At 38.3% G+C, this 20,257-nt stretch overlaps 1 protein-coding gene across 1 annotated transcript in view; it reads right to left on the bottom strand.

Annotated features, from left to right (window-relative positions):
- The window catches only part of YAP1 (Yes-associated protein 1), a gene marked incomplete at its 5' end in the record, with an annotated part of 84,787 nt that overhangs the window by 13,297 nt on the left and 51,233 nt on the right, over positions 1 to 20,257 (bottom strand). Inside the window, 3 exon segments of the mRNA XM_010140020.1 lie at positions 5,169 to 5,216; positions 6,747 to 6,928; positions 18,775 to 18,888. Coding sequence (XP_010138322.1) covers positions 5,169 to 5,216; positions 6,747 to 6,928; positions 18,775 to 18,888 — 344 coding nt within the window.

The following is a 20,257-nucleotide window of genomic DNA, read 5'->3' as shown; positions in this document are numbered from 1 at the left end:
CTGACAACAATGTATCCGCAGTTCAAAGAAAACGAAGATAAACATATACAACATTGATTTCTGCCCACTTGGAACCTCCAAGTTACGATATTGTACACGTGGCTCAGCTCCCTTATCTGCACGACAGTTCTCCAGTACTACTTTATTATTGACTTTGGAGAGTAAGAGATGAGTAACAACTTCTGGTCTTTGTGCAGAAGAAACATCTAACAGAGAACTTAAACCCTGAGCAATAAAGCAAAATTCAGGACTAGTAAAAAGAGCTATCAAGTGAGTAAAACACACAAAAAAAGGAGGGATACAATATTTATTTCCACCAAAATGAGAAGTTTCAGGTATTATTTGTGACTATTGATTAAAATAAAAAGTTTGATCAGAAGCAAAACTGCTAAATGGGGAAAAAAAAAAATTGTTGGAAAGACTCTTCACTGTCCCTCCTCAAAATTTTTCACACAATGATCTCTTCAGAATAAAACAGATCACAGACCATTTTTGCTATCAAATATCAAGCAATAAGGCAAATTAAAACCGAGGGACACAATGCTGCTACAAATTTGCTGCAGCTATCTTGTTACTTTCTTCCCGCATCTTGTAAATGTAATTTTCAAAAATGTTTCTATACCTGTGGTCATATCTTCATGATTAAAAAAAGCCACATTCAAAGACCGAATGGCTGCCTTCAGTACCATATCACTGCTTTAAAAAAAAACCAAACCAAACAAAAACCCACCCAAAACAACCCAAACCCAACACCAACCCCCCCACCACCCCAAAACAAACACCCCAGAGGAAACCAAGACAAGTCATTGATCGTGTTAATCTTGGTCAGCTTCAGGTAACGCGCAGGGGGACGGGAAACAAGAGATTCAAGGGACAGCACTGTTTGGGATTCACTGAGAAACTAAAGCAACTATTGCCCCCCATTTCCACTAAGATTTGAACACAAGTATATCTTCTTATTTTGAGATGTATTACAGAGAAGAGAAAAAAAAAAATTCACAAACCAGAACCTAAGCCCTCAGTAAAACTTCCAGCTTCACTAACATCCCACTAAGATTTGAACACAAGTATATCTTCTTATTTTGAGATGTATTACAGAGAAGAGAAAAAAAAAATTCACAAACCAGAACCTAAGCCCTCAGTAAAACTTCCAGCTTCACTAACATCATGGAATTTCAAGAGTACAGAATTCAAGACTGCTTTTTTTTTTTTTTTTTAAATGATGCCTGCCTTCCTTCCTTTCTAGAAAATGTCACAAATCTGACAGTAGCACAGCTTTGTAGCCATGTACATGCAAAGGGACTGAAAAAAATCTTTCACTGGAAAATGGTATGTGTCCTAAGAAATTAACACTTTCCTGGAACACTGGAAATCTTCTTGACTAAGCTGATGAAAGGTGTCAAACGCCAGCTAAGATGAACTTGTAAAAACACAGGAATCACAGAAGTGAAATAGTATTTCAAACCCAGTAACTATTCAGTACTGTCAGTGCTTGTATTTTATGCAGTAAGAGCAAATATGAAAAAAATGAAGTAAAACCAAGTGGTTCAGCAAACAACGACATACTGGCCATATTTATTAGCCGATTCTTCACTGCGATGGGAAATTTCCAGAATGTCACTCAAAAGTCAATAAGAAGTAAGTCTGGGGCAACAGGACAGAGATTTTGAGAGGTACTTCATAAAATAAAGGACAAACAAGTGGAGCCAATGAACAGCGAGCACATTCCAGGTATGCAGAACTACCGAGAAAGCAGCACAGAACTAACAGAAAGGTAAGCTGGAAAGCACAGCTGGGCAGAGTAGTCAAGAAGCAGGGCTCTGTCTGGTGCTGAGAGGGATCTCCGTTCAGTGCTAGGAACAAGCAGCAGACACGGATTGAGTAAGTATGTATGCAGGAACCTATCCTGTAAACGGCTGAGTAGCGTGCTGCTCTTACTAGCAAACACCCTACTATTAGCAGCAGACAAATAAGAAATCTTCCAGTCTTAGCACAAGAAATTAGTCTGCACAACACCCCCGAATAATGCCATCGCTTCCTCAGAATTATTTGCCTCAATCGCTTTTCATCATATACTGGAAGGCAAGAAATCTGTTACCTGATGTCTAGCCAATTTTGTGATTTATACAAAAGCTGACTGACATCTGCTGTGGGTGAGACATTGTTGGCAAGCGGATGCCGATTGCAGGAAAATGGAAGGAGAGCTACTGGTGATGGTGAGAAAGTCAAGTCACTCATCTCTTAACTAAGACAGGTAGGCATCTTTAAGGTGCTCACGGATAACTGATGATGATGAGTGTAAGTAACTGGACAGATGCTTGAGTGTTTTTAAATTCCCTGGATTTATCAACAGCTCTTGTTTACAGACAGTAAATATGGAAGTTGTAATTTTTGCTTCAAATAACTTTGACTTGGACGTTTTTAGAATTGTTATAAAATACACCCTCATTCAAACAAGAAGACTCTTTTACAGTACTCGCCACAAAAGATGAAGCTGAGCAATCGTTTAGTTTTTTTCAGGAGGTATTTAAGTGCTAAGGCCTCTCCATGTGATAGTGTCACTACAGGATACTACAGTATCATGGCAGAGAAATAAAAACTGGCAAGGTTCACTCGCTACCAAAAAAAACCCCCAAAACCCGACAAAGATATCAATACAACCATGGCACTGTATCCACATCACATGGATGAAAATGTCAAGAAGGAAGAGGAGGTTGGGCAGGATGTAGGATGTTGGACTTGATGACCTCTACCAGTCCCTTCCAAACTACTGGATTCTGTGATTAAGGAAAGTTCAGAGATCCAGTTAAAAGTTAAGGAACATTTCTCAGGGTTTTTTTAATCCACGTAAAAAAGATACTTCATTAGAGGCAAGCTTCAAGAATGCTGGTGTCATGTAATTTCTTCACAAATGGACGACCTTGACAATCCCTGTCTAAAACAGTCTTCCCAGAATTGAGAACACTGAATATATGAAGACTTTCAGTATTCCCTAAAAGAACATCTAAGCTTTAGCAAGAGAAGCTATTACTCTTCCACCAAGCACAGCTTTATCACCATGAAAGCAGATAATTTCTTTAACTTCATTAATTTTATTCACAAAGGACGGACCAGTCAAAAAGAAAAAGTTGACTGAAGAAATGTTTGTTCTTCCTACAGACTTTTCACAGATCCACTAGACTGACTATGACCTGAGAGGATAAATAGATTGGGATTTCAATAATAGCACCATTGCAGAAGGCAGACAACATTTGCCTTTATTGCACAAGGCCTCAAGCAGCATTTAGAGAACAATTTCCAGCAGCAGTTCTCTAAGCACCTTCTTCCACATGTGGCTGCTCACTACATTACTGACATGACACGTGAAAACACAAAAAATACATTTAGATGATACAACATGAATAATTTATTATTACAGAACTTTCAAGTTACACAACTGACTACCGTTCTATCCTCCAGACCACTCGAATACAGCTTGACTCATCAGCAAGTGCAGAGTAATAAAACTGACCCCAGGCAGGTGAGTATACAGGTGAGCCTGGTAGAAAGCCAGTTTAAATGGAACAGGAATCCTGATTTTTGCATAAATCCTTTCATCAGTTCCCATCCCAAACAAAGCAGAGTGACTACTACGTACATATTTAATGAATTATCAATAGGGTTCATTTAACTTTTTGCAGCTTTTTCGTGTTTTGGGGACTGAATTTCAGGAAGTTCCAAAAATCTCATGTTACTAAGTATGAAAGTGATCCCAAAGTTCTTCATTTGCTGCATATTTCGGAGTTGGCCAAAGGAAAAAGTTACTGTGGAACAGCGAACAACTGATGACAAGGCTTCAGGCATACCAGAAAACACCGTGGCCATGAGTAAGAAAAACATCCCTTCTGAATGACCTAATTATGGCAGAAGATAAGGTGTTTCCAGCTGCTGTGGAGGAGTGTGCTTCGCTGTTCATTCCCTCGTATACCAGCAATTCCGAAGGAATTTTTTTCTCCTCCATAATAGGATCTAATATTGATCGACAAGATCATTATGTGGTTAGTGCTCTGTAAATGAATCAAATTATTACATCTCAATTAAAATGCTTCAGTTTTAGAGCTGCACTGATATTGCAAAACAATAAAGTATTTTTTCCAGGATGGGAGTGCTGTTTCTAAGGTCTGAGGTTCCTCTTTTGAAGACGACCTTCTCTGGAGAATTAGTAACACACGCATTTTGCCATAATCTTCAGAATGCAATAGTACACCAGCACTCATGGCTTCCAAACACGACACTTCCTTTTATTCTGTTTTAATTGCCTAGTGTGTATCGTGGGTTTTTTTAGAAAAATTAAAGTACAATACAAGCCAATATAAATACTGTCATAAGAGCTGGTAGATGAAGAATACTGTTAGCAATAGTAAGCAAGAAACTTTCTGAATATATCCATAAATCCATCCTTTCGGAGATTCGTTCCATAATCAACTTTCTGAAAAGCCTAAAAGAAGTCTGCATTGAACTGTTTATGACGCTTCACGCTTCGACCAATTTTTTTTTTGGTCTTAGCTTGGAAGGTTTTTCAGAATTGTCATTTCCTATACAAAAAATCTACCTGTGCAGAAACCTCTTAAATGGAATAATTACATATTAAATCCCCATAGCAAATATTTAGCTGGTCTAATCTATTAAATATTTCTGTTACACTGTACATGCTTAAAAATCATAAATATTTCCAGTGACTTTTAATTAACTCATTACAGATATCATTCTTTAAGATCATAAGTGTTTAAACAAATTGATAAGAACATTCATATGAACACTACTGAAAAGTCACAAACTACTACCTTAGCTATAACAGGAGGTTTGCTTTAAATACACCTCTCGATGACATCAGGACTGGAACAGCACTATCCTCAAGAATGCTAAACAAGAAGGTTGCTTTCAGTGCAGAAAAACGTGCAATGAATTCCTCCCTTGCTTCTAAATATTGATATAAAGTTGTAGTAATGCAGCACTCTTAAAAACGTTAGGGTCGTGACCAGAGAAGAGGTTCAGAAATGTGTATGGCAGAGCTTTGGGGTTTTTATTTTTCTTTTTAGAATGCCTTCACGTAGCAAAAAGATCCCCTGCTAGCCTAATTTAATGCTTTCAATTTTCTAATTATGCTGAAACATCAGTTAAGAGCCTACCTGATGTTTTGGAGAATTTGCTGTGCTGGGATTGATATTCCGCAATGCCTAAGAGTAAAAATAAGATGGATAAAAATTACTTTAGCTGCATGGTTTGCCTATGCAGGCTGTCTTATAAACACCATCTTGTAGTATCAAGCCCCCAAGACAGGCCAGATGAGACAGGATAAGGGAGTTAAAAACTATGAAAATCACGACACAGTGAAACAAAACTCACAGATTTACCACGGATGCGTATTTGACAAATAAGCTTAACGACCAGGGAGACCAACGTGAGGGGAGGTGGCTGTCACCTGGTCCAAAGTTAGTCAGGCTCTCAATGACAACTGAGGCAAGAAGACAATTAGAAGGCCTACCTAGAAGCATGCTAGCACAGGGGAAAAAATGTTTGTTGGTGGATTAATTGCAAAGCAGAAACAGCAGAAGCCCAGGTGCTTAAGCAGAGAGAAAGTCCTGATGCCACCTTCGCAATGTATTCTTACCTAGAGTACTATAAAAAAGTAATGGCTGTAAAGATGACCCATCTTACACCAAGAGATGCCGAAGATTCCTACAAAACAGGCCTTGACTACAAAGGGGATAACGTGAGTCAGATTTCAGGACAGAATACTGCAGGTGATGAAGAAAGAGAAAAGCTGTCTTTGAGGACATTAAGATATTATTCTCTCCTGATACGAGACCCATCACCCAAAGTGAAAAGGGAACAGGGTAAGATTTTAGAAGGTTTTCCTCAAAGAAAAGATTAGTGCTTTCTCTGGCAGTGCCAAAACCCCAAAGAACATCCTAAGTATCTAGCACAGATGGTAGCAACTCTTAAAACATTCAGATGGAAAACTGAAGCAGAAGGCTGAGAGTCAAAAGGAAGACAAGCCCAAATTCAAAATCCAGAGATTTCAATGTCCAGTCCTACCCTTTTAACTTTTCCTACAGCTATACTCATACAGTAGAAAAATACTGAAAGTCATTGCAGCCTTATTATGAAGTCCGAAATTCTTCAGCATAAGAAAACCACAGATTCAAAATGCAGCATGAGTGATTTCACTGTTCCATGCTCCACTCCACTGTCCACTGTTTAACAGATAAGATTTTAGCAAGAAGGGTCTCCTCAACATATCTTACACAAACTTTAAAAGTACTCCGAAATTCTACAGACTGCAGCAGGTTCTGAAAGTGAAAGACTCTCCTCCACTTAAAAGGGAGAACTGTGGGGAGCTGTGGGAAAAAACTTGTTGCCTTTTTGCATGACTCAGAACTCAGTGAGTATGAAATACATTCTCAAGAGGAATATCCAATCAGATCAGTAGTCCATGATGTCATCCTAATAGTAAAGAAGCTTGTTCTGTGAGAGTTTTGTTAGAGAGAGGAATGAGGGAGGAAAGCAAAACCCTTCAGTCTGGTAAGTCAGATGCTTGCGCTACCAAGCTGGTATCAGTAACAGAATGAGTTCAGACCTTTTTAGATCTCACAGCTTTTTGTACAGTCACTGGTCTTTAGCCTCACTGAAACAACAACGCAGCCAAAACAAAACAGAACATACAAAAGAAATAGTGGAAGTAGGTGTCTAACCTGTGGCCTCACCTGCCGAAGCAGTTCTTGATGCTTCAGTCTCAGCCTTTCCTTCTCCATCTGTAGCTGCTGAAGTCTCATCTGTTGTTGCTGATTGGAGCTGCTCCCACCCATCACACCACCCTGGGGACTCTGAGGAGCCAGAGGAGGTGGCTGTTTCACCGGAGCACTTTGGCTGATTCGCTGATTCATGGCTAAGGAACCAAAACAATTTACATTTTAAAATGAAATCCAAACAAATACATGCAAGGGAAGTATTATCCCTAGAAGGCATATATTAAAAACTAAAGTTACAAGCCATGACAGTACAAGACATGCAGCTACACTGATGTTCAATGTGAAATATGTGCTCACGTGTTATTCCTGTGAAATTAGTGCAAGTCTCATGTTTAAAAGAACATACTTGTTCTAAAAGCTTCTGAAAACAGTTAAATGTGTAAGTGATGAAAAATTCAAATGTGGTAGTAAAATATTTCAAGTTTACTTAGAAGGATCTCTCTCTCTTCTTCCTAATGAACTATTCTCAATTTAGACACAAATAATACAAAATCACTCTCCTTATTCATGTGAAATCTTAGAATCATTAAAGTCAAGAACACACAGAATGCCAGAACAGATCCTCTCACTTACACCAAACTACACTTGCTTAAAAGCTGCCATTCTTCCCAGTGTGGTGCAGGTCATGCAAAAATCATTCACATCCTTGTCAGATCAAGTTTTGAGTGTTACAGACTCCATTTAGGGCACCTTGACATGCAAAATTAAAGATAGTACAGAAATGGCAGAAGAATTACATAGCCAAAAATACTACCATCAACACAGGAAACATTTTGCTAGCGTTACCCCTCAGAAGTGTGTGATACATCTCTTCTGGCGTACGGAGAAGAAAAAGTGTTGTCCTGTACGCTTAATACACAATGAGAACCCATCTTCCCTTCCCCCATAAAAGCAAGACCGAAGACCATTTAATTTTATAAAAGAATGCACAACTTGGATGCGTCTACTTGACTGGCCTGATTTTTCCCCCACATGCGGCCAGTTCCCATAGTCAAACTGAAGGCTAGCAAAGGCTGAACGTATTACAAAAGCACTATTTTCAGGGGCTTTCAGTTTTGGAATCAGCTCTTCATCTTGTCTGTAACAGCCCGATTCTGTTAATGTTCACAACGGGCTGCAGAATGCATTTGCTGAAGCAGTAATGGGAGCACGGAAGGGTTTTTTGGTTTGGTGGGGGTTTTTTGGTTTGGTGTTGGTTTGGTTTTGTTTCGTTTTTTCTGGGAATGAAGATTATGGTTTACGGGAACTAAGACAGAAAAAGGGAGTGAGCTTCTTTCAGGATGACAGGCTGATCTCATGCAAAGAAAACCATCTGTTGTTTTAGTTTGAATTAATGTTTTCATCATATAGAGAGGATTTCTGGAACACTTCTAACTATCGTAAGAAAGGAGAATTATCTCATAAAGGATCAGTATCATCTTTTCTCTGAAAAGCCCTCCAGACTCCACTGTCTTTTGAGTGTTCAACTTAAGGTATAGTACTGCATTTCTTCTGTTCCAAGAAAGCCTAAATATATTTATCTCGTAATAGGAGTAAAAAACAGCTGTGGTTCACAGTCTTGCTCTCTTTTCCCCTTGCCACAGCTCATCTTTCCATTGAGAAGTAACACATGAAGTGCCATATGCTCACTGGAGTGAGAACAGAAAAGAAAAAAAAAAAGAGCCAAAACCAGTTGCAGACTCAACTCTCTAGTCTACCCTTTCAACTATTCCAGAGGTCCAGCATAGAGTCAACAGTCTCATGAACAGGTTGGTCACATTTTCATAAGTCAAGCCAAATGAAGTGTCAAATACCTTTAAGTAATTTGAAATAATCCTTTATGTAGTTACTTGAGAGAGAGCTTCATACATATGATCACAAATAAAACTGTAAAGGTATGTGAACAGGTGAAGTAGGAACAGAAACTGGATCCCAGTACCACACAGAAACAACAGAGTGAATACAAAGGGCTGGAGGTTCCGTTCCAGCCTTCCATCCTGACTCAGTGGGGAAAAAAAAAAAAAAATAGTGGGAAGGTGACGATGCTGTGGATTAAAGCTTAAAATAAAGAAGTTGATCTCACAAGACATCCAGCACCAATTGACCATCAGAACTGAACTTCAGGAAGAACGTGACGAGGATAAGCCAACCAACCAGCTTTGCAACATGAGCTGTGGTTCCTAGCCCAGCAACAGGAAGAGACAAGACAGCCTGCTCCTCTGCTGAGCAGACCCAGAAGGTTCCTGTGCCCCAAGACACCAGAAACTGTTAAGCAAAAGTTTCAACAGCACCATCAGGGATGTGAGCAGTGAACTGCAATCACCAGCTCCAGGACCTCCACCAGGCAATCTCTGCTGGAAGCCTGGCAGCAATTAGACTACCTGCATTTACCCAATTAAGGCGAAGCTGAAGCTAGAGAGAGTAATGCAAACAGAAAGGCAGCCCACCCAGCAGCTCTAGACGAGCTAGATGCGACACTGCTGGAGTGGGCAACGTGTCCCCTCCTTCATCTCTTTTTTACCCAGAATTCTATCAAGTCTGGAACCAGGACCATGCCTTTTGTTTTTTTTATCTTATCCTCTTTCACCTTAAAAGCAGACAACAACAGGGTTAGTAGGGGACAACGGAAAACAACCACCTTAGCTAATTCTGCAACTCAAGCAGCAGCCTGTGCTACCCTTCAGAAGTTCCTGGTATTAAACAAGATGGAAGGTCAACCACAGTGGAAAATAAAGAGTGACAAAGGTTAGAAAAATACAGCCACCTGAAAGAAGCATATTTAAGTTAAAAACAAACTACCTAGCTTGCAAAATTAAGTACCCAAAGCTAAAGAATGTCATGCCGAATTCTTCATATTTGATATACCTTTCTGACATCTTTCTGACAGCTGCTTGTATTATTCCTGTTCTCTCTGATCGCAGTTTGCTCCATTCTTCCCATCTACTGACTTTGCAATTAAAACTGTAAGAAAAAAACCATGTTTTTATCTGATGTTTTTCATTTTATCCTCATCCTCGATCTCTGAAATGCCTTCTGATGTCCATTTTGAAAGTAATGTTTTAAACTAGAACTGTATCTAAAACAGGAATGTCGTAAGATATTGAGACTTCAGTGTATATTTACACATAAATATCAGGGGGAAATTAAATTATATCATTTGGTAACTCTTCAGAAACCAAACCTAAAAATTTGGTTTCTAAATTCTTAATTCAGGTATCCATTAAATGGATTTTTCTCAGCATTTTATTATTTCACGTAAGGGAACTATTTTTAGTGAATTTCAGCTAAAAGTTTACACATTAAAAGAAGATCCTGTGTACAGAACTTTACTGATTTAACACACCCAAGTGGGAAAAACCCAACAGTAATAACCTTGAACGTTTTTTCAGTCATCTTGGCTGATCACGCAAGTGTGCTATCTTCCAGGGAACAAGAAAGAAGAATGTAATTTTCAGTAATTTCCAACACAGTATTTAAGGAAAATAGGGAAACACATCTTGTTTCAAGTGACAGGAAAAAACAGAGATTTTTATAGGTGGGGTTTTTTTGTTCTTGGTTTGGGTTTTGTTTGTTTGTTTTGGTTAAGTACTTCAAATTCAAAGGTAAAGAGCTTAATTTATCTGTTAGAGTTAGGACTTATCCCTGTTCTAATGCACCCTGTTCCTTACCTTCCATGGCTATGGGAGGCATTTGAACAGGGGCTCTGCACCCACACACTGGAGGCTGCAAAGACCTCACAGGCAGAGAAGGAACAAACAAGTCTTTGTTTCTAGAAGGGCAGGTTTTGAGGGGGGAGGAGGAGGAGGAGGGGCAGACAAGTTAAAAAACAGGGCAACCTAAGACAATGAAAAAGATATTGTCATCCTGTAATATGGCTTAGCTTCACAATCTGCAGAATACAGTCGATTGTAGTAGCTGCAATATACTTCTGAGAGAATTAGTGGTCTTCAAATGTTATACACTGAAAGTTCTGCTGTCCCCACTCAAGAACAAAATGCCTGTTCCGTACTGTAGCAGGTAATGCTTGATAGTTACTGAAAAATTTTAGATTGCTGTCTACACCCTCAATGGAAAAAAAAATAGAAGAAACCCCCACACACACCAACCAAAAACGAGAGAGAGAAACAATTACCATTGAGAGAAAACAATTACTCACTGAGAGAAAAGGCCAGCAGATAGTTAACAACTCAAACATAAAAGGCTAATCCTCTCCCAAGATCCTACACCAATTTAAATCACACCTCCCAGGGCACCGGCAGTTTGCAGCAACACAGTACCTTTCCCCTACCAAAGACTGCTGTGGAACACCCTTAATGATTAACACACACAGCTGAATGTTTGATGGGTTTTCTTTTGTATTTGTAATTTTACCCTTCAAAACGAAAACTAATTTTCATTGGCAAATTTAAAGATGATATTTATTTGAACAAACGACAAAGCAGCTCTGGATCTGAGCATACCATAACTTACTGTTCTTAACAATAAGAATCAATGTTTCCACTGAGGGAACTGAAAGAGTACTTGTCCACCTCAGCTTCATTTGGAAACTAGACAGGTTTTGTGCATCATTTTTGGCTACGGCGAGATTTTTGAATGGTGCTAGTTTGCAGCATTGCAACAAAGGCAAAAATCCCCTTTGATTAAGTTGAAAGGAGCTGTGAATAAAAAAAAAAAAAAAAACAGCAGGATTTGGAAGAATGAGTCTCGGAAGTAATAAAAACTTGTTCCAAGTGGCTTTTTTAGAGAGACTTGGTACAACAATTTGTTGTTTAATCAGGATACGAGCCGTGTTTTCTGGACTGCATTCTTTATAATGCATTGCTGTGTTACTTTAAGGAAATCCCAGTTGCAGTTTCATAGTGCTGCTGTCATAAAACAGAACAGCCTAAATACTAGCATGATAAAATATTCCCTTGTTTTCAGTCTCGGATTAATCTGAGTATCCTAGAGGTTAGAGTAAGGGGGAAACCTGAAATAGACTGTTCTCCAAGCTCATTTTGCTGCCTTAAAGTGTACAAACAAATCTTAGTGTCTTAGTCATGTAAAGAGTAATATTCACACACTCCTGAGCTGGACTCCTGGTTAAAACCAGATGTATCCGACGAAAATACTATTACAGAAGCATGTCCAAACTACAGGTTGATTACTCTGCATTTATGAATTACTTGTATTCAAGTGACATTTCTATTTTTCTTCTTGAGCTTCTATCACTATGTCACCTGCTGATTAAAACAATATATATTAATTTAAATGGTTTTCTTTAATAAAGCTGCCATTCTTTTAAAATGTCTTTCTGTATCCTAAAATGCAGAGGTGCAACAGCTGGATTAACTGATCTCCACTAAGATTCTAATAATCTACAGACAGACTCTTAGCACACTGGAAACTAAAATGGAATAAAATGCTGTTGCAGTTATTCATAGATCTAACTTTTTTTCCCCCACAGAAGTCAACAGCAATATTTATAAAGTCCTTGAACTCAGTGTACACCAGTTTCAGAAGAATGGAAATATTCTGACCAGCCAGAAAAGCAAATATAAATGAAATTCAGCAGCAGAGTAAATAAAAAACTTCTGCTCAGTGATATATATAAAAACCAAAACATTTTCAATTCTTTAAAAAGCAATGAGGAAGTCTAAGCAATTTCTAAAACATTTGACCTGGTTTTTAGATTTTCATACAGAACAGAACTGATAGTGTAAACATTAGTTCTACAGCAGAACTATGTAGGAGACGCTCCATGGGACAGATTATGAGAAGAAACCTCAACTAATGTCATCTAAGTTTAAACTGTATGTATGAAACACTGAAGACTACAGAAAGGGCAGGACTATGAGCTCATCAAGGCTCCATGTCTGTCCACTGAATATCTGGCAAAATATATTTAACCAAAACTAGTTCGTATTTTAGACCAAAGTTTAATCAGCAAAGAGCCCACATAAGGGTATTAGCTGCGAACAGTTTTGCTGCTTAATCACCACATAATACTTCCTGTACTAAATTAGGCCAAAACCCAATCAATTTCTTATTAAAAAAATATTTTTAAATGTAGGTTACTTCATTTTATTTGAGGGGGGAGCAAATCCTGTGTAAATGCATGTGCACATCTGCATCTTTTCTTTAATCTCTGTTGTAAGCCCATTAGAAACAATTAAACAGGAATCACAACACCTAGTAAAAGTGACTGTAAAGAAAAAAAAATCAACAGTATTCTGTCAAGAAATAGGGCAAAATTGTTTTCCATATATAAGAAATACAAATCATGTTTCAACACGGTCGAATTCAAGAAGGAAAAAAGCTGACGCTTATTTGAATTTTAGATTATATATGATTAGATATAGAGTATGTAATTACTGTGTGTGTGTATACATATATGTTTAGATTACAGATAATGAATGACATGTTCAAAACAACACACTTTCAATTTTTAACATAGCTGTGATCACTAACACGGACATGCAAACTGTGGTGTTAAAAGTGTATGATGGAAAAAACGGCCCTGTTAGGCGTGCAGCTCTCTTTCACTGACACAGCTGTTCTAGCACAGCACCAGAAATACGCATGATTTTTACTGGCATGAAGACACCATTACCAACAAATCTTTTTCAAACAGGATTGAATTATTCTGTAAAGAAAACAAAACCTAAAATAGGTATAAACTTACTTAAATCTATTGTCCTGACAAATCCTTAGTAAGCGTGGGGGTTTTCTCCCTTTTTTATAGTATACAAATATTCTACATGAACTAGATAACTGCATTGTTGCACAATACTTGTGGACAGATTTCATGGTTTCTTTGGTGAACCCTGTTCAGCAAGGAGATGTAAATACATCCTGCTTTTGAACAAAACAAGATTTAATTTGGGCAGCATCCCCAGTTAGAAAGGGATGCTTACCAGTGAGATTTCATCTGCCTCTGCAGATTCGCAACAAGTTCACTTTGACAAGTCATCGGTTCAGTGAAATTCTGTATCAAAATAGAAATACAGAAGTCTTTTTCCCAGCCTAAGTGATTTCCTGTAATAGTTCTGGAAGAATAGAGACAGGAAAGTGAAAACTCTTATGCCAACAGACCTTTCGGATGAGTCAAATGCAGTTTGTTTTAGAGAGCACGTAAAGAGGACGTGCCATTGCATTTGCAGATCAAACAACTGTGGCTTATGTTCTGCTTTCGTGCAAAAATGGAAGACAGATCTGGAACGTCAAGATCTGAAACACCACTGTGACTAGACATAAGGTCTGAGATTTTTTAAAATTTTTTTTTTTTTTTACCACACAATGGCCAAAGAGGTTTTCCAGTCTAGGGTTCTAGTTCTATCTTGACCCCAAATCTGCCTCTGGCAAGGCTTCTACAAACTAATTTGAAGAAATGCGTATTAAACAAAGTGCTAAACAGGTAAGGGATAAGAAAGCAACGCTGTAGAATATTTCTTTCACTTCTGATCCTTAAAAATTAGCAGATACTCCGAAGCTTAAGCATTTAAGTTCATTTCAAGTTTGTCATGTAGTTGGTTTTTGATTTTTTAATGGAAATGATAAATGTTTCAGTGAAATCTACACGTGCATTTTACTTCAGTATTTCTGAACAAGCCCTTTTCATTCTTTCAAAGGTATAATGTTTTTACATTACAAAAAAAAAAGATAGCAGAAAATCCTGATGTGCATTCTCTATACTCCTACTGTTACCCCTTTTATTCCTTTTCCTACCCGTGTAGTTCAAGCAGCTACTGTACACAGATCCCCTGTGGCGCTTTCCATAATGATACTAAACACTGTCTCGGCATCACCCTCACCCCAAATCCATTCAGAACTTAAAGAAAAATCAACATCATCTCTAAGTGGGAGTGATAAAGTCATAGCAATTATTTTAAGCTGAGGTCACATCTTTTGCATCATACCCCATACAGCAGCGCCAGCGTTTGAAAGAACGGAAAGAAAGACTAGGCGTGTTTAACACCGGTATGATCACTAGTAACAGGGCTATAAAACTGAAATCCGGAATAAAACAACAAGAAAACAGAAACAGAATCTTGTTTTACTGCAACTTCTGCAGACAGACTTGTCTGACTACTCTAACGGAGTACTAGAATTTAAACACAAGACTTACATTAACCCAACAGAGACAGAGAAATCAACTGACGGTTTCCGGTATTTTTCCACTTCAAGTTCACCATCCCATCTTCAAATTTAACAAATTAAGTATCCTCAAAAGGCAGAGTATTTTAAGTTGTATTTCAAAAACAAGTCCTATCATCTGCAAAATTAAGTAACAGTTAAAATCCCTTCAACAGTATTTGATAAAAAAGCTGATTCTTGGAAACTTCAGCAATAAAGTTGAACACCTCTGAACTTCAACTTGTTCAAGGAAATTTATTTTTATAGTCTACTTCACCAACTCCACCAACTCAGAATGCGTAAGCTGACCTGCTTCCTACCCAGACCTTCTTAGACTATCAGGAAAACAACTTAGCTGGAAGGCTTAAGAAAAACAGTAGGATCTATGAATAATGACCAACGGGCAATAGCAGAAACTAGTAAAAGACACAACAGTCCAAAGCACAAGCTCGACCTAACGGTCCAATTACCTCAAAAAGATAACCTTCTATCAAAAAGAAAAGTAATTTGAAGCCCCTTACTATGAGGTCTGCAAAGGCACTGAGAAGGTAGGGCAGCATGTTTGTACCAGATGCTCCACTAGACAAGAATCCTGCTGACACAGGCCAAAGGACCACCCCTCCCATCCCCACTCTTTAGATCCTGTGTCATCTTTTATGACTGCCTGTGCTTGGCACAAGAAGACCCCCCTTTCATACTTAGTTCTTTCCTAGATTTTAAAGTTTGTGAATTCTCTAACGCAAAACTGTTCTGAAGTCAAATACATTGACTTGGAGGATCAACATCTGAGCCACGACAAGGCTTCAGCATAGCTGAAGACCTCAAGCCGACTTCAAAGATGTTAAATCTGAGTCTTGGAACAAAGCTCTTATCTTCAGCTTGGAACACTCAGGTTTTAGGCCCAGCCTACAGCCAGGTATTCCAACAGGAACTCTTATCTGATGCATTAGTCTTAAAAGCCTGCTCCAAGAAAGAATCCGTATTAGCTGCATTCTTTTATTTTCCCTTTAAAAGCATGAATGCAATATCCAAATTCCCCTTACCAAGTAAGTGAGTAGGTGTGTCCGCCTAAAACAATTTCTTAAACTGATCCTCCTTTCTCTCTCTTTTTCAGCCACATTAATGGAAAATTCCCAGCACTACTTTGAAAAAAAAAAAAAGGTATATGCACAGCTACTAGAAAAAAATAAAGATGAACACAAAGGTTCCATCTGATGAGGAACACACAGAGACAGAAGGGCTGTCTCCCTGGAAGCTGGGAATTCAAAAGCAATGAGCGCAAACACTCTTCAAACCTTCTGTTTCTGAATACTGGAATAGAAGAGTATGTTTGCACATACCATTCAATAGCTTTATTGTTTTCAATGGTTCTTCAGATTGGTGTAAGTGGCAGTTTCAAGGAAGAAATTAATTTCTCCTTCATTCGTAATCAACATTTTTAAAAACTCTGATATTACAAAGATGAATTCACCTACGATTGCTTTTGGAAGTGTTAGTGAAAACCAAGTCCTTGTATTAAAACTCAGTGATAGAAAAGAGTATGGTGATTCTCAGGGGGGAAAACACCCAACAGGATTTTCAATCTGTATTAAACACAGAAAGGTAAACTTCTGAGTCATTCACATGCTATTTGGGGTCACAGCACATATTTGCTGAGGATCTCCACATGATAAATAAATGCAAGGCTGAGTAAGTTAGCTCTGTCAAACAGATTTTTTTTCTTCTTTGCTGGAGTGACTTAAGGAGGTCACAAGTCAGAAAGCAATAGGAATAAGATTTTGTATTTTCTTGGCTCAAATGATAAAAACATAAACCACAATACAATACATACGACTTAAGATTTCAAGGAAAACTCCTTCAAGCTCAACAGCAGCTAGCAGCTTGTCTCTATTTGCCGTCACTCCAGATCAGAAGAGCCCACATGCTTTTTTTTACTTTCCTGCCCCTTTCAGTTACACTTGAGCTCTTTGACTGAAAAGGTCTGGAACAGATTAAAAGTCCGACCACAAAATAAAGATCCTTGGCATGTACTCAAGCCTGTCTGGGATACACATACGCAGTGGGCCCAAAAAGGGAAGCTATGCAGCAAGAAATCCTTATGCAGTCTTTTGGACACTTCTAACTTCTTTCAATTTAACTGCACAGCCTTAACATGTGATGGGATTACAGTATGCACAAGACAAGTAGCTTTTGCCCTTACTGTAGACTATACTAATTGCAGGAGTACAAAATAGCTCCGAGGAACAACATTCATCTCTGTCAGTGAAAGCCTTTTCCACACTCCTTTTTATGTCCAGCTTGTCATTGGAAACTATAAAGTGAAAAGAAAAATACATACCCTGCAAAATTACTTCAGTAAATGTAATCGACCTGCCTCTTTTAACTGCAAAAGGCAACATGGATTTTCAAAATGACTGCTTCCTTTACAGCCTTATTCACGTGTTACTAATTGTGAAGGTGCAGATTACGCACACGCTCCTCCTGCAGCTCTGGCTGATGTTAAAGCCAGCATGGACATCCGCCAAAGCTGACAACCTTTCATATACGCCCCACCTCTGGGCTCAAGTTGCGTAGTGGTTCAACCTGTCTACACACTGGTGAGCAGTTTATAAACAAACTGTGACAATCTGGTGCTCTCCACAAGAGCAAACGGATGTTTAAAGTAAGCACTCAGGCCTACAGAACAAAAATGCTGAAATTTCTAACAGCCATTTCAGAAAAACAAACCGGAACAGCGACTGTTGAGTTTTGCAGCTCTGTGTTTATATGGCATTCATGGAGTTAATGCCTCTCCCAAAAGGGGCCCACAGTTGTTGTTAGGTCAACCCCCGTAAAGCTTCAAAGGCTTTGTATCCCCTCAGCCTGACCTACTCAGTGATCTGCACACTGTTTTCATTTAGTTGCACCGAGTCCAAAACTAAAGCCTGAAAACCACAACGATCTCTTCTTTTTTTTTTTTTTTTTACCTCTACTGTTTTTTCCATCGCTCTGGAAAAACAACTAAAATCCAAAGAAGTTGAAAGTAGTAAGTTGTTGGGAAAACAATTCAAGGGCAAATTAATACAGCTAATAAGGCTTTATTAGCTCACGGCTTTATACAACCTAAAGTTGTGACACCAACTTAAATACAACAGAACAATCACTAAGACACCAGTTTAGAGTCTCTTAACATTACATGCTATCGCTATTCAGAGTCATCAGCACCAATATTTTATTGAAATGTTTGCAGCTCTGCTCTTCATATAGATCAAAACCATTACATAAAATGTGTTAACAGTCCTATTTTGTTAAATTTTTACATCTAGATCTTGTGATCCCTAATTTACTACTTCTGTTCTCCAATATTAGAGTTTTTACACCATAAAAAGATTATTAAAGTAGAAACAACAAAACTAACAATTTCTCTCCATATCGTTTAAAACAGAAAGTTTTGTCATGATCATCACTGTGACAAGCTGGAATTATAAGCTGGTATATGTTTCAAGTGTGTTCGAACAGCAGAAATCGTTATTATTTGACAATGCCCTCTTTAAGATCACACAAAGGAAAGTAAATATTTGTTTGGGAATTAAAAATTCTTCTGTGGTAAATTTTTGCAGTTTCAAATGGAAGAGTGAGCTTGGCTGAAACCATCTCTAGTAATTTCTGAATGCCACCAATTTTGGGAACTGTTTGGATTGTGTGACAAAATATCAACCTTAGCACTTTGGACATAAACTGCTAAAGGATATATGTTAATCCTTTTTAATATTTTTTTAAATAAGGTCTCCATAATTCAAATCAAAATGTATTTTAATACTGCTACTATAAGTGTTCAAAATATGCCTGCAAAATTAAAGCTGAGTGAACTGAAGCGACTCAAAAATTCTAAAGTGAGATGAACTTTTACCAAAGCGTGGGTCAAGCCTTGGGTCTAGCCAAGATGTGGTCTTGTTCTTATGGTTTATGTAGTAAATTTCTCCATCCTGGGTCATAGCTTGTTCCCATCCATCGGGGAGTGGGCCTGCAATATAGAAGGAAGGAGTTGATGGCGGGCTCTTGTTAGCTCCAGCTGAAATTGATCTAAAATAAATTCCAACAGTTTACATATATAACAGTACAAGAAACAGAGGAGTTTCAAGCTCGTGTCTAACGTTTCTGCGATAAGGGCAAAGAAGTGGTGGGTGGGAAATCAAAGAACAGAAAATACTTCTATCAGTTTGATGTAGGATTTGGAGTTTAATTTTGTAACTTTTTTGCATCCTTTCATGTGCTTTTGACACTCCCTTTTACTATAGCATTGAAGTACAAAACCAGCAATAAGTCAAGCCTGCCAGAATGAAACCAGCGTGAGCACCAGGAAAAAGAACAAGTCTAGAGAAACCCTCTCATAGGAAAGTTCTTCTAGTGATTAAGGCCCAAGAGCAGCAACAAGGTAACACTGATGAGATGCTGAAACACTCCTCTATCTTTCACAAACAATTAAAAGAAGTGGCAAAACTAATTTTCCCTTTACCTTGTACCCTAACTTTCTGTGAAAGCGTTAAAGGCTTAAGCAAGCAAAAACACAAACCTGAGGAACAGGAGGCAAACGAGCAACAAAAAAGCAAAGGCAAGAAAACACCACGAGCAGACATTGAGACACAGTGCTATGAACGGCAGCGCTACACCTCTGTGAGCAGGAAGGCGCAGGCAGGGAAACTTACATCTAGGAAATGGTAAAAGGGAGGTAGGTGATGGTGTTTGGAGTCCACAGCTAATGTATGAACACAGAGTCCTGAGGTGTGTTTCTGTTACGTTTCAACAGCAGCTTTGAAGAAAACCACCTTACATCACTATACTGTTCATAAACCTCTTGTTCCCACCTCTACAGGATCAGGTACATTCATGTGTATTTTGCTTAGACTAAAAACTATTCTTCAAGTTACAGTCATCTCAGCTTACCTGGCTGGTGCTTTACAAATGTATATTTTTGAATTGTTATACTTGAATAGATAGGGACTTTAAAAATATCTAAATTAGACACAAGAAAGTCTTTAGATTTAAGTACAAGCCTAAGATGACATAGCAAAAGATCCACTACAAATGTTAAGAATGTAAAAGAAATTAGAACAAGTCCTGCTGCAGGAAGCCATCATATTTTAACCTCTCCTTTCGCTCTTCCTCAGAGTAATATCATAATACACTGGCAAAAGCCATCTGGCTGTTAGTCTTGGACTCACAAACCCTTCTGTACAATGTAAGACGCATTAAGTATGCACAGACATCATAATTTCACACATGAGATTCGGATATAAGCCCCAAAATGTGTGTGTGTATCTGATAAATGCCTGAAGTACCTACTATATCCATGTTAAAAACTGCATTAGCTCTTTGCCTGTCATTTCGTCCTG

The sequence above is a fragment of the Buceros rhinoceros genome, unplaced genomic scaffold, assembly GCF_000710305.1.
Source record: "Buceros rhinoceros silvestris isolate BGI_N320 unplaced genomic scaffold, ASM71030v1 scaffold1440, whole genome shotgun sequence".
NCBI classification, from domain to species: Eukaryota; Metazoa; Chordata; class Aves; order Bucerotiformes; family Bucerotidae; genus Buceros; species Buceros rhinoceros.
The sequence above is the reverse complement of the archived record's forward strand: the minus strand, read 5'-3'. Positions and strand labels throughout refer to the sequence as shown.